Consider the following 12,017-nt stretch of genomic DNA (forward strand, 5'->3'; position numbering starts at 1 on the left):
TTAGTAATTGGTGATACCAAAGAAAAATGGAAATAAGCAAAAAATTATGGGGAATGTTTATTCAAAATTGGACAAAAACTTTATTAAACTCAGAAGTATTGTATTATTCTCCAATGCTCTGTGGGTTATGTCCTTTAAAGCCCCCCCAACACGACGTATTGATCCTCTAGTCTATAGGGATCAATTTATACACTATTTTAGTAATTAATGAATTTTAACATATTTTGCTGCATAAGTTTAAAATATATTTTATTATGAATTTTCATTGGGTGTAGCATACAAAGGAAAGAAGTATTCCAATCAAGGCATGAAGATCAGCATATCATGTTGTAGATTCTAAAAGATTTACTGTATGATACCATAGAGTAATTACAGGGATGTTGAATTTATATCGCACATTGGCTATTTTTTGCCTTCATTTCTCCTTTTAGATTTATTTTGAGAAAATTGAGAGTTCAGCAAATAGCCATGCCAATGTCCAAGGCTTTTGTTAGTGACCCTAATCTTTTTAATTAAAATTGTTTTGTGTCAAGACAAGTAGATTGTCATGACGAACGAGTATATTGAGCTACCAATTTATTCCGTTGGACAAGTATTTTTTTTTTTTTTTAAATGTTTAAATCTACACCCCTGAGTAAAGACAGCATCAAATCAAGCTTCTTGCACAATGTAACATCCAATAGTAAAACATTTACAGTAGACTGAACATTTTATGAAGAAAAAAAAAAGCTAGGACGAGTTATAGGCGATTTTCAATGTTTTATTGAATGCTGTAAATTCCAAAGACATGGCAGTTCCTCCTGTAATACTCAAGCCTAATTTTCAATTTGTGTTTTTATTAGAGTTTTACACTTTGTACATCACTTATCCAGTATATGGAGGTTAAATAGTTAATGACCTAAGCAGTGCATGGGTACACACTACAGAGTAATATAGTCAGTCATACAAGCACTCTTGAAAATCAGGAAACAAAGCATAGCAGTATAGCAGGCAGGTTCAGTCCATCAAACTACTGTAGATGGCTTTGCTTGTGAGACTGTATGCGGAGATGTGCGTTTGCATAGGTAGGCAAGGTGCCAGGTGCTGGGCCTCTGAACCATGGTTACTGCCTTCGGGCAGGTCGTCCAGAGAAAGTGGATGATGTTGCTGGGGCCCCAGCCGATATGGAGGTAGTTGTCTTCCCAGTCGAGGATGACGTTTCCACTTGTGGAACAGCCTGTAGGCCTAGTTTCTGGAAGAAGGGTTCTTGATCCTCAGCTGAGCTGAGAGCGAGGTACCCATCTCCGAGCACAGTTTGAAGGGATCCCTCCACTACGCAACTGTATTTAAGTGAGTGGTCCCGCAGCCTCCTTGCCACCGGGGCTAGTTTCCTTTTCTCCGCCAGGGCCATAAATGGGATGTCTCCATAAATTGCTAGTGTGGCGCCCTCGAACAAGTACTCTGGACAGATTCATTATCACGGCTCTTACTGTGACATCTCCGGTTGCTGCGATCACGTCTCTGGAGGCTTCACTGGGTGCTGCAGTGGATTTTCGCAATGCAGAGGTTATCGGTAATCCGACTCTGGGTATATTGCAACAGCGTGTCATTCCCCACTAACTCTGGGATGCCCCTTATACAAACATTGCAGCGTCTGTACTGTGTCTCCAGTGAGATCACCGTGCAGCTCAGTTGCTGGACCTGAGAGAGGAGTCCCTCAATTAGACTCTTGGCTTCCTGGATTTGGCTGTCTCTGACCACCTCTCTCTGCTCCACTGCTGTCACCTTCTGGTGCATCACTCCAATTTCATTTTGAGCTTCTTGTAGCTCTGCCCTCCAGACCTTCCTCTATTAGGAGCTGCTTTATGTACCCCTATGTCGATGGAGATGAGTCTTCGTCGGATTCGAAGGATTGGTACTCTGCTCCCGGGAACTGGTGAGGTGTGAGGTTCCTCTCCCTCCTGGGAGTCATCTGAGGCTTCCGGGTTGTGGAAGGCCTCAGACACCATCTTGGCGATCAGCCGCGGCGTGGGCCTCTCGAAGGAGAGCCTTAGATCTTGTGAACGGCGAGTTTCTGGGCATTGATTCTTCCTGTTTTTGCGCCCCATCGTGTCTCCTGTTGGCCACGCTCCCTCCTCAGTCAACAATTTTTTTAACAAAAATTTATTTGCGTAAATTCCACAATAGAAACCAAAAGATCCCACAAGTGACTTTGCCACGAATTAGGACAAGACAATCCTGCTACCAGCAAATATTCCTCATAAATTAGTTACATCTTATTTTATTTGCATTTCAACCATTACAGAGCTGGGTTTATTTTTCATGTTACTACATTACATTATGTGAAGGACAATGGCAATCTTTGCATCCATTAACTATGCTGGCTATGGCAAGTCCTACTTTGTTTCCACTTCGGTTCAGTTTATTACTGTTGTTTTTTCGTTTAATTTTAGTCCTGCATTAAGCTAGCCAATTCTGATCTGGGAAGGAGCCAAAAAGCCTGTGTTGAACTCATGACTAGACAGCAATTATGTAAATTGGTCTGACACCAACATAAGATTCAATGCTTGGAAAACCATTAATTATTTAATTTCCTTCTGAGTGTCAGCAGGCATCAGTTAATGTACTAACAAAGTGACACAAGTCCTTCACAAGACAGATTATTCAATAACAGGTCTAGCAATCACATTTAGCACTTGCCAAATACAGATTTTAAAACAAGGTCTACTTAACACAGGTTTACTTCAGTTTGCGTTAAAGATTAGTACAAGGATCATGACCACTAGAGCCCGCTGTAGTGGTCATTATACCAGGAGTATCCTAGATCAGTTCCCTAGTATGGGTAAAAAATGTTTAGTAATGGCTCGTGCTCTTACCTGGATCCCCAAACGAGGCTCCTCTTTTGCTGGATGATGCGTGTTTGGATTTTGCAAAGCTGCAAAAGCTGAAGTTGATGCAGTTGCCAATGAATGGCACACTATGCATGAAGCTCTTTACAGCATTGACATTAGCAAACCCCAAAATCTTGTTCCGGGCTGGCTAACGACGCCTAAATGATGCGGCCATCTTTACTGAAATGCTGCACATAAGGCTGCCGGCACCATGACCATTTCAAATTAATGAAGTGGTCATGGTGCTTGGAGTAACTCTTTAAGAAATACATTGCGAGGTTGTAGTACAAGCTTTAAATAAAACCACGGCAAGAGCTAAAATACACAAGGAATCGGAACAGGAGGGTAAGCAGAGAAGGAACAGAAGGGGAAGCAAAAGGAAAGAAATCATACAGTATGACAGTACAAGAATAAGAACAAGCTAGAGAGCAATAGAAAAGGAACAAAATGGGCATGATGGGAAAGGAAGGAGAGCAGAGATGGATCAGGATAATATAAAAGAAGACACAAGGCATGGTGGAATAAGGAATACGAATATAAGGAGAAGCAGAAAAGGAACAGGAGGTGAAGCAATACATGGGAAAAGAACTAATGAGATCACAGATAATGTTGAGGATGGGAAAGAAGGGTAGGATAGACAATATGGTGGAAAGTAAATATAGATGGGATAGGTGTTGCAAAGAAAGGAGGCTGCAATGTGCCTTCATCGCCTCTAAAATCATTATATCAAACAACCACAGCGACAGAAACAGTAAGAGTAAGAGATAAACTGCAACTACTTCATCCTAACTGGGATGAAATAATAGCCTTGATTTAATATATTCGTATGAACTTTTCAAATAAGTCACTATTTTTAGATAAACTTTTAAAATGATATAACATTTTTAAAGTATTTTAAAATAACGCATAACTTCTCAGAGATGCATTGAATCAAAGTACCTCTATGTCAGGGGTGTCCAAACTATTTTCAAAGAGGGCCAGATTTGATGAACTGAACATGCGCGAGGGATGACCATTCTCCCTGACATTCTTTGAATCATTAAAATTATATGCAAATTAACTATTTTATGCAAAGTTTATTGCAAACAGCATACTTTTCATTTCATCTCTTTCATTCTGTCCCCTTCATTCTGTCCCTCCAGAGAGAAGGAACCAAATTCTGCGACATCGACGTCCAAGAGATCGCAAGAACACAGACTGAGGACAAGCAGTGACCGCACGTTCGTCTGCATTCTCGCAATCTTTTGGCCCCCAGTGAATCCCCGCGCGCCGCTCAGGACCACGGCGTTCAAAGGTCCAGGGATCCTGAGCAGCATTCTGTGGTTCACTGGTGGCCACAACAAATAGATTAGCCAAATTACCTGTGAGGCCGTATTAAACCGGAACGCGGGCTGGACTTTGGACATGACTGCTCTATGGAACATTCAGCGACTCTACAGAGCGTGGAAACGCTGAATGCCAGTGCTGCACAAAGGTAGCACCTCTAGTTACTCTGAGGAGTAACCAGTGGAGGTGTTACTAGGCTCCGATGTGCCTAGTAAAGGCAGTGTTTAAATTGAAAAGCCTGCATGGACTGACTGTCCTCACCAGAACAACTACATTAAGCTGTAGTGGTTCTGGTGACCATAACATCCCTTTAACCTTTTTTTAGGTGGTCCCCTCTGCTATTTAAAATGCACATTAAAATATGGCAGTTGACGGGGGGCGGGGCCTAACCATCATGGCGACTAGACGTGCATCTCAAGAGCTCCTGCTTACCGCTGAAATAATAAGCGACGGAAAGCTGCATCTGCGGAGGAAAAAAGCGACACCGCACGACAGCAAACACCCTGCAACAGTGGAAGGGCATGGGGAAGATGAGAGGCCCGCTAGAGGCCCGCTGACACTGGGACCGATAGTGAGACCTAACATGCAACGGGCGGGTGAGACGGCCGCTCTCCCGGCCTGGAGGCATCCCAACGAAGCACATAGCACAAGCAAGCCCCGTCACCCCCCCCCCCCTATGGACCGGTGGGGGAGATCCCGGTCCGTCCAGCAGAGGCTACCCCGGGCGAGCTGAGGGGCCACAGAGTGCCTTGAGGGAAGAAAATGAGCACGAGGCTTCAGCAAAGATGGCCGACGCTACAGATACCGAGCGTCCCATCAAAGAGGCAGACGACATACAAGCAAGGCTTGACAAACACTTTGAAAGGTTCTGGAGGGAGCTGGAGCGCAGGCTACACATACCTGCCCCACTACTCAGTGCCGTCGTCTCAGAGAGGAACCAGCGACTACCCAACCGCACTGCGATCCACCTCACTGACAGCCGACCAGTGCCACAAACGAGGAAGAGGCCACTGGGGATGTCTAAGGCCCGACACCGGCAGAGACACCCGCTGTGTCCTCCACACAGTCCCCGGGCATCAAAGCTCCACCGGGCACCCACAATAGTACCGGCAGTGCGGGCCCCAAAACGGCGGAGACGCAAGCGGCGGAACTCACCTGCAATAACAGCAACACGGTGGTCACAGAGATCACAGTCCAAGCCTGAACCTAGCAACAAGCCGAGGGTGTCGTGGAGGGCCCTGCTCACGGTCTCTGATCCAACCTGCCGACTCTCACCTGGGTCCCAGAACCTGAAGTACCCCTGCATACTCATGCACTCTGATCTACAACAAGCCGGAGAGGGACCCACACCCTGGGAAGTTATGACCGCCTTACTGAACCCCCACTTTCAAGGTTTCTGTTTCCCAGACTTGGGAATTGGCTGACTGGACACAGATCATTAATCAGTAAAGTCCCTACTAAGCCAGAGACTCCACTATACTTGTTTATAATATTGTTTTTTATGCAGTATCACTATTTCCCTTATGTATGATTTGTTCTCAAGCTTACTCTTTAATAATAGGTCACACGTGCAAATTGCTAGTTGGTTCTATTCCTAAAGCTTACTCTCAAATAGTCAGCCAGCATAGCCTTTGTTTAATTATTTAGCTACACACAAACAAGCATCCACATACCAGCGAGACTTAATGCGACAGACGTACTTAATACAGCGAGATACTAATCTGCCATAACTTACAGAGCTGCGCATCTAACCATACCACCAAGCGTGAATATTTTTACTATGTATACATGTAACCTGGCGAGTTTATTGCAAACGGCAGATGTCCCATAGCCTGTTTATTCTTAGTTATTTTCATGCTAAAACAAAGCTCCTTACCCAGACCCAGCAGGAATATTTTATATTGCACGTTTATGCTTTATAATCCTCTGCAGCACTCAGTAGGCATGGGTTCAGATCGCCTGTTCCCATTTAATCTTACTTAAACTAATGCGTTTGCCTAATACCTTACTCGTTTTTTTTTTACTCTTGTGTTTCTTTAAACGGTTAGCTTACTATCTACCTACCTACCGGATCTTATGGTCCATAGCTTGTGTTTTCAACGAAAGTTTAACGACAAAAAATTTAAAAAATGAGGCATCGCAACTCTGGAAATGTAATCTAATTTTTGCGTATATATGTATCAACCCTATACTGTAATTCACTCAAACGTTTCCTCCAATTTCTCTTCTGTACCCCATCTTACATGCCTTTAATAAAAGAAAGATTGACAAAAAAAAAAAAAAAAATATGGCAGTTGACATCACAATCTATTTCAATCCAGTTCTAAGTAACAGGGGAGGCAATCGTGGTTATACACTAAAGTGAGAATTGTCAGGAATTGAAAGTAAATTTCAAAGAGTAATGTCAAAGTGGAAGCATAGCTGATTTGGAGAATGTTGTCAGTTTAGCTATTTTGGCCTTAAATTTGAAATTCACTTTGAATTCCCAAGAAGTCTCGCTTTAGAGAATAACCCTAAATGTGTCCTTTTCTGCTCCTCTCTATATGCGCTCTCTGTGCTGACTGCCAGGTTCAAAGTGCAGATCCTAAAACAGTGCTAAGACAGGGAGCCAAAATAGAGACAAACCATTCCAGGAAACATGTAAATACAGTGATGCAGATGTCTATATTTACATGATATAATCTTTTTTACAATCTATATTTTAATTGAGGTATTACATATATGCATTACAGCAAGTACACATATGGCAAAATATATTGAAAGTAATATGAGAACAACAATTGGTATTCGGGCAGGATATTGATATCCAGGGTCCAGATACACATATGAATGAAATCGCACGGTGGGACTCTAGCATGAGGGCCGAGAAGTCTTGGTAGAGGGTGACTGTGGCGTCTTGGAAGATAATAACCTGAGGCCTGGCCGCTTGTATGATGGCGTCTTTGAGCTGGAAGGATAGTAGGCAGCAAATTATATTGCGTGGCAGTCTCTTCTAGGGGGGCGCAGAGCGCTGTGAGTTCTTTCAATGTGGAACTCATCTGGGCCCTCCTCTCCGAGTGAATAATTCTGTCAAAACGTCAGTGAGATATTCCGCTCCATTCTCGGGTAGGCCCCTGGCTGGAATGTTGTTGCGCCTTCCTCCATTATCCAAGTCCTCCACTTGCCGGCAGAGGTCCAGAATGACCGAGCCCTGACTGGCTGTGGCATGATCTGTAGCTTGATAGTCCTGAATGGGCTGCATATTTTCGATCTCGAGTTCAGAAACCCGCTGTACAAGGGCGGTGAGGTCTCTGCGCACCTCCATTATTTTCTCCCGTATCACCGACCGGAGCTCAGTCACCATGGCTATTTTATCCGCTCTGGTAAACATATTAGCCGAGATGTCCACCAATTCCGCAGAAATCTGTGTCAGGGTTTCACCTCATATCGAGCCAGGCAGTGACTACGCTACGCTGTCTGTGCCTGGCGCCATTTTGTCAGCAGGCTGCGTGTGTCAGAGGCTGTCTGGGGTGGCAAAAATTCATCCATTGGACCGGCGTTTCTTCTTGGCGAACCTGTGCTTGAGGGTCGAGGGGTTCCCTGGCGTCGTGTTTTCCCCATAGAAAGTGGTAGGAGAGCTATTATAAGGGGCTTTGTGAGCTGGAGTCGCAGAGCCTCAGAAAGATGCGACCTACTCCATTAACCGGCAAGCCACGCCCCATTATATATTTTATAAAAGTTTCTATATTTAACTTTTTTCAGACCTCACAAAGACCTGTTACAGGGAATAATTATACATAATATGAAAAGTCCTGGCAAGTGAGCATTCCCCATTAAATAATAAACACCAAATATCGAATATTTTTTTTTTTTTTACCTGGTCTTTCTGTAAGTTAGCTTCTTCCAGTATTATCATACTGTCACGAACTCTGCAAACTGCTTCATACTTCTCCTCCTCAGCAGCGACACACTTTGCTTGCAGCTCAGCAATGCATTTTTCTAACTTTGTCCTTTCGCTTATTAATTGCTCTTCATCTTGTGAGGTTACTCTCAGCCTTAATATTAAAGAACATTAAATGCATAAAGTTTCTAAAGTTAGTTATAGATTTGGGGTTTTCTCCCTTCAGTGATTCAAATCACCATAAATAAACAGTACCTTTATTTGTAGATAAGAAATTCTGACAATCAAATGTCAATCAGGGAACTAAATATCCAATGGCAATAATAATAATTATACAAATATTTTAGTGTGAAATGTTGTTTAACATATCTCCATTTCATATGTCTGCCCATATATATATATATATATATATATATATATATATATATGGAACATGGGGGGGTGGTTGCACTCACCTGAACATGCTTAAATGGGGTGCTGCTGGGGGCCATATTATACAATAAACAATACACAAGATCCAGCGCACTCTCCTATCTACTAAACAGCAACTTCAATGTTGACAGATTGTATTCGTTTTTAAACGGTTTAAAAACGAATACAATCTGTCAACATTGAAGTTGCTGTTTAGTAGATAGGAGAGTGCGCTGGATCTTGTGTATTGTTTATTGTATAATATGGCCCCCAGCAGCACCCCATTTAAGCATGTTCAGGTGAGTGCAACCACCCCCCCCATGTTCCATATATATATATTTGGGAGTCTAGCCAACTCCTTGGTTTGCACCCCTCCCTGTCACAGGTGCCTCATCTCAGGTCCCTATTTAGCCTTGTACTGCAGAGAGCCTCAGATGGAATTTTTTTTCCCAAGTAAGTGGGTTAATCTCATAAGAGCAGACATTAGACTGTGAGAGTAGGACCTGCCAAAGATGGGGTAAATTGACGTTGTGGCAGGCTTATGCAATGTATGATCATATAATGTAACTAAATCCCCATTATTTTTTGCCTAGATAAGGTGTTTTTAAATAAAACCGTTTAAAAACGAATACAATCTGTCAACATTGAAGTTGCTGTTTAGTAGATAGGAGAGTGCGCTGGATCTTGTGTATTGTGTATTGTTTATTATATATATATATATATATATATATACAAAAGTGTAAAAATGCATTATAGTAAACACCAATAATGTAACAGATGTTGTTTACTATGAGAAGCAAGGGATATAGCTTAGATAAACAAAAGCGATCAACTGAAATTTTGGGAGTCTGTTTTGATAATAATGGAACACGAGGCACTTATTTGAATTCAAAATTATGACATTTAAATACAATATCATCTTTATTTACTTATTCAAATAATGCAGAAAATATATATTTTTTAAGCATAGTTTCAGGCATTAATTGCTTTTAAAGGGAACCTATGATCCTGAAAATAATGTATATATTTTTTTCAAGTTCCATTTGATTACTGTGACCTCTGTCCACCCCGCTTTCACGCTTAAAAAGTTATGTAAAATACATGTTACTAACATATTCTGCATTCTCATCTGATGCTATACTTCTCGTATAGAAATATTGAGGACCAGGTGCACATGTGCAGCCAAACTCTGCACTGCACTCAGACCACTTCATTGAGATGAAGAGGTCTGGGTGCCTATAGAGTCCCTTTAACAACTTTATCAGCATTTACTTTGTAAATGGTAGTTAGTGGTTACTGACTTGTCTTTTACGTAAAGTGAATAATACCAGCTTACACAAAAGTGACTGGAAGCTGCCATTCACTCATTACAAGTGAAAATGAGAGCAGGAAATAGTAGATTTGTGTTGAGGACAGGAGGTTTACATTGGAACATGAAAGTTGGCTCCTTTTTTAAGATTTAATTTACTTTTTTTTTTCCCCTTAAACAAAAAAAATAATCAAACTAACAAAATTCATAAACTATATATCGTACTGGTCTCCTTTACCTGGTTTCTACCAGTGCTAGAGCAGACTGGAGCTCAAGCACACGTTTATCGGATGCTTCCTCTCTAGCATGAGCGGCTGTAATATGATCTTCCTGAAAAAAAAAGAAAATAATTATTAAAAAAAAAAGATAATTTTTTTCTATTTTTTTGTAGTGCATAGTTTAACAGACATGCTGGCATTAACAATTCAGATGATTACATATCACTATGAAAGATAGTAATGAGAACATGAAAAGTCAAGAACACTGCACTTGGGACGGGGGGAAAGAACACTATGGGACAGGGGAGGGGGGAAAGAACACTATGGGACAGGGCATACTTGTTTTCCTGGCACTATAGTGCCCTGAGGGTGCCCCCACCTTCAGGGACCCCCTCCCGCCGGGCTGGATGGAGAGGAAGGGGTTAAACTTACCTCTTTCTCCAGCGCCGGGCGGGGAGCTCTCCTCCTCCTCGGCTGAATGCGCCTGCGCGGCAAGAGCCGCACGAGCATTCAGCCAGTCTCATAGGAAAGCATTTACAATGCTTTCCTATGGACGCTGGCGTCTTCTCACTGTGATTTTCTCAATGAGACAATGAGACAGCCACTAGAGGCTGGATTAACCCAAATATAAACATAGCAGTTTCTCTGAAACTGCTATGTTTATAGAAAAAAGGGTTAACCCTAGCTGGACCTGGCACCCAGACCACTTCATTAAGCTGAAGTGGTCTGGGTGCCTATAGTGGTCCTTTAACCCCTTAAGGACACATGACATGTGTGACATGTCATGTTTCCCTTTTATTCCAGAAGTTTGGTCCTTAAGGGGTTAAGTTTAGCTCATCCTTTGTGCAACTGTACAATTTCAAGGTAAAGGGACAGGTAAGGTGGCGAAGGGAGCAAACGATGAACAGAGAAATACTTTAGCTGTCCCTGCACAATATTTTCACAGTTACGGTTACCACTTCTCCACTGTTTTCATGACAAAGTGGATGAGAGTTAGAATTTCTTTCAGGTAATCCTTGAAGTGCTGCCCAGCAGTGTGTGCAATTAATGCACTAAACACATCTGGGATCTCAGAGAAACCAATATAATTATTTAACAGACTTTACATTGGGGCACATGAATTCCACACTATAGAATGGGAACATGAATTTAACAAAAATATACCCCACCACCCAAAACATAAATACCGGTAAATAAAAAGGAAAACCCTACTTATAGGGCTCCCATACTCACAATCTCATTAATGTGATACCATTAAAATGGGTGATTGTGGATGGAAATATCTGTAGCTTCTAAATTAAATAGATTTGACTAGGTAGCATATTTCAACATATGCTGCAATATAAAAAAATATTTTTGGTGGTAGTTCTCTTTAAAAGAAATGACTTGCATAGGAGAAATGACAATGTTTGGATCCATCTCATCAAAAAATAAAAAAAAGAAGGTATACCTGGATTTTTAATTCAGGTTGATATGGAAGAGAGGCAAGCAGTGAGTCAGCACTGAATCCTGGGTGACTATGCTTGACTACCAAATTGATGTCCTTGAAACTTGTCTAACTCTGCTAAACAAAACAGCCTTAAAGATCTCAATTTTGTTGGCACTGAGTTGAACTCTTCCATAGACTAGTAAACAGCAATTTAGTATAGCTTAACTTTTGTTCATATTTTATTTATTTTATGTATATGGACAAAAAAAATGAAAAATACACAATGATGACATGTCTTAAGTACACTGTTTTGTAACATTAGTAAGCCTATCTAACCCAAAAATATAGGTTTAAAAAAAAAAAACACACACATTCAGTTACCTTTTTATGCAACTGCTCTTGAAGGTTTTCTACAAGCTTGGTCAGATCTTCAACTTTTAAAGTGGCAGCTCTTAAGTCGGTTTTAGCTTGTCTGTTGACAAACATTGGATTAAAAAAAAAAAAGCAAATATTTGTAGTACTGTCAATAAATTGCACTTATACAGTTCCTAGAAATACATTGACTGAAGGAAAT

The 12,017-nt window shown here is 41.5% G+C and overlaps 1 protein-coding gene across 1 annotated transcript in view; it reads right to left on the reverse strand.

Moving 5' to 3' along the window:
• Positions 1–12,017, reverse strand: part of SCLT1 (sodium channel and clathrin linker 1) — a 149,537-nt gene that overhangs the window by 77,121 nt on the left and 60,399 nt on the right. The window contains exons 11-13 of the mRNA XM_063458431.1: positions 11,825–11,915; positions 10,035–10,126; positions 8,053–8,230 (exon numbers count right to left, since the gene is read on the reverse strand). Of these exons, the coding sequence (XP_063314501.1) occupies positions 8,053–8,230; positions 10,035–10,126; positions 11,825–11,915 (361 nt within the window). The remainder of the gene's footprint in view (positions 1–8,052; positions 8,231–10,034; positions 10,127–11,824; positions 11,916–12,017) is intronic.

The sequence above is a fragment of the Pelobates fuscus genome, chromosome 6 (genome assembly GCF_036172605.1).
Source record: "Pelobates fuscus isolate aPelFus1 chromosome 6, aPelFus1.pri, whole genome shotgun sequence".
In the NCBI taxonomy this organism is placed as follows: Eukaryota; Metazoa; Chordata; class Amphibia; order Anura; family Pelobatidae; genus Pelobates; species Pelobates fuscus.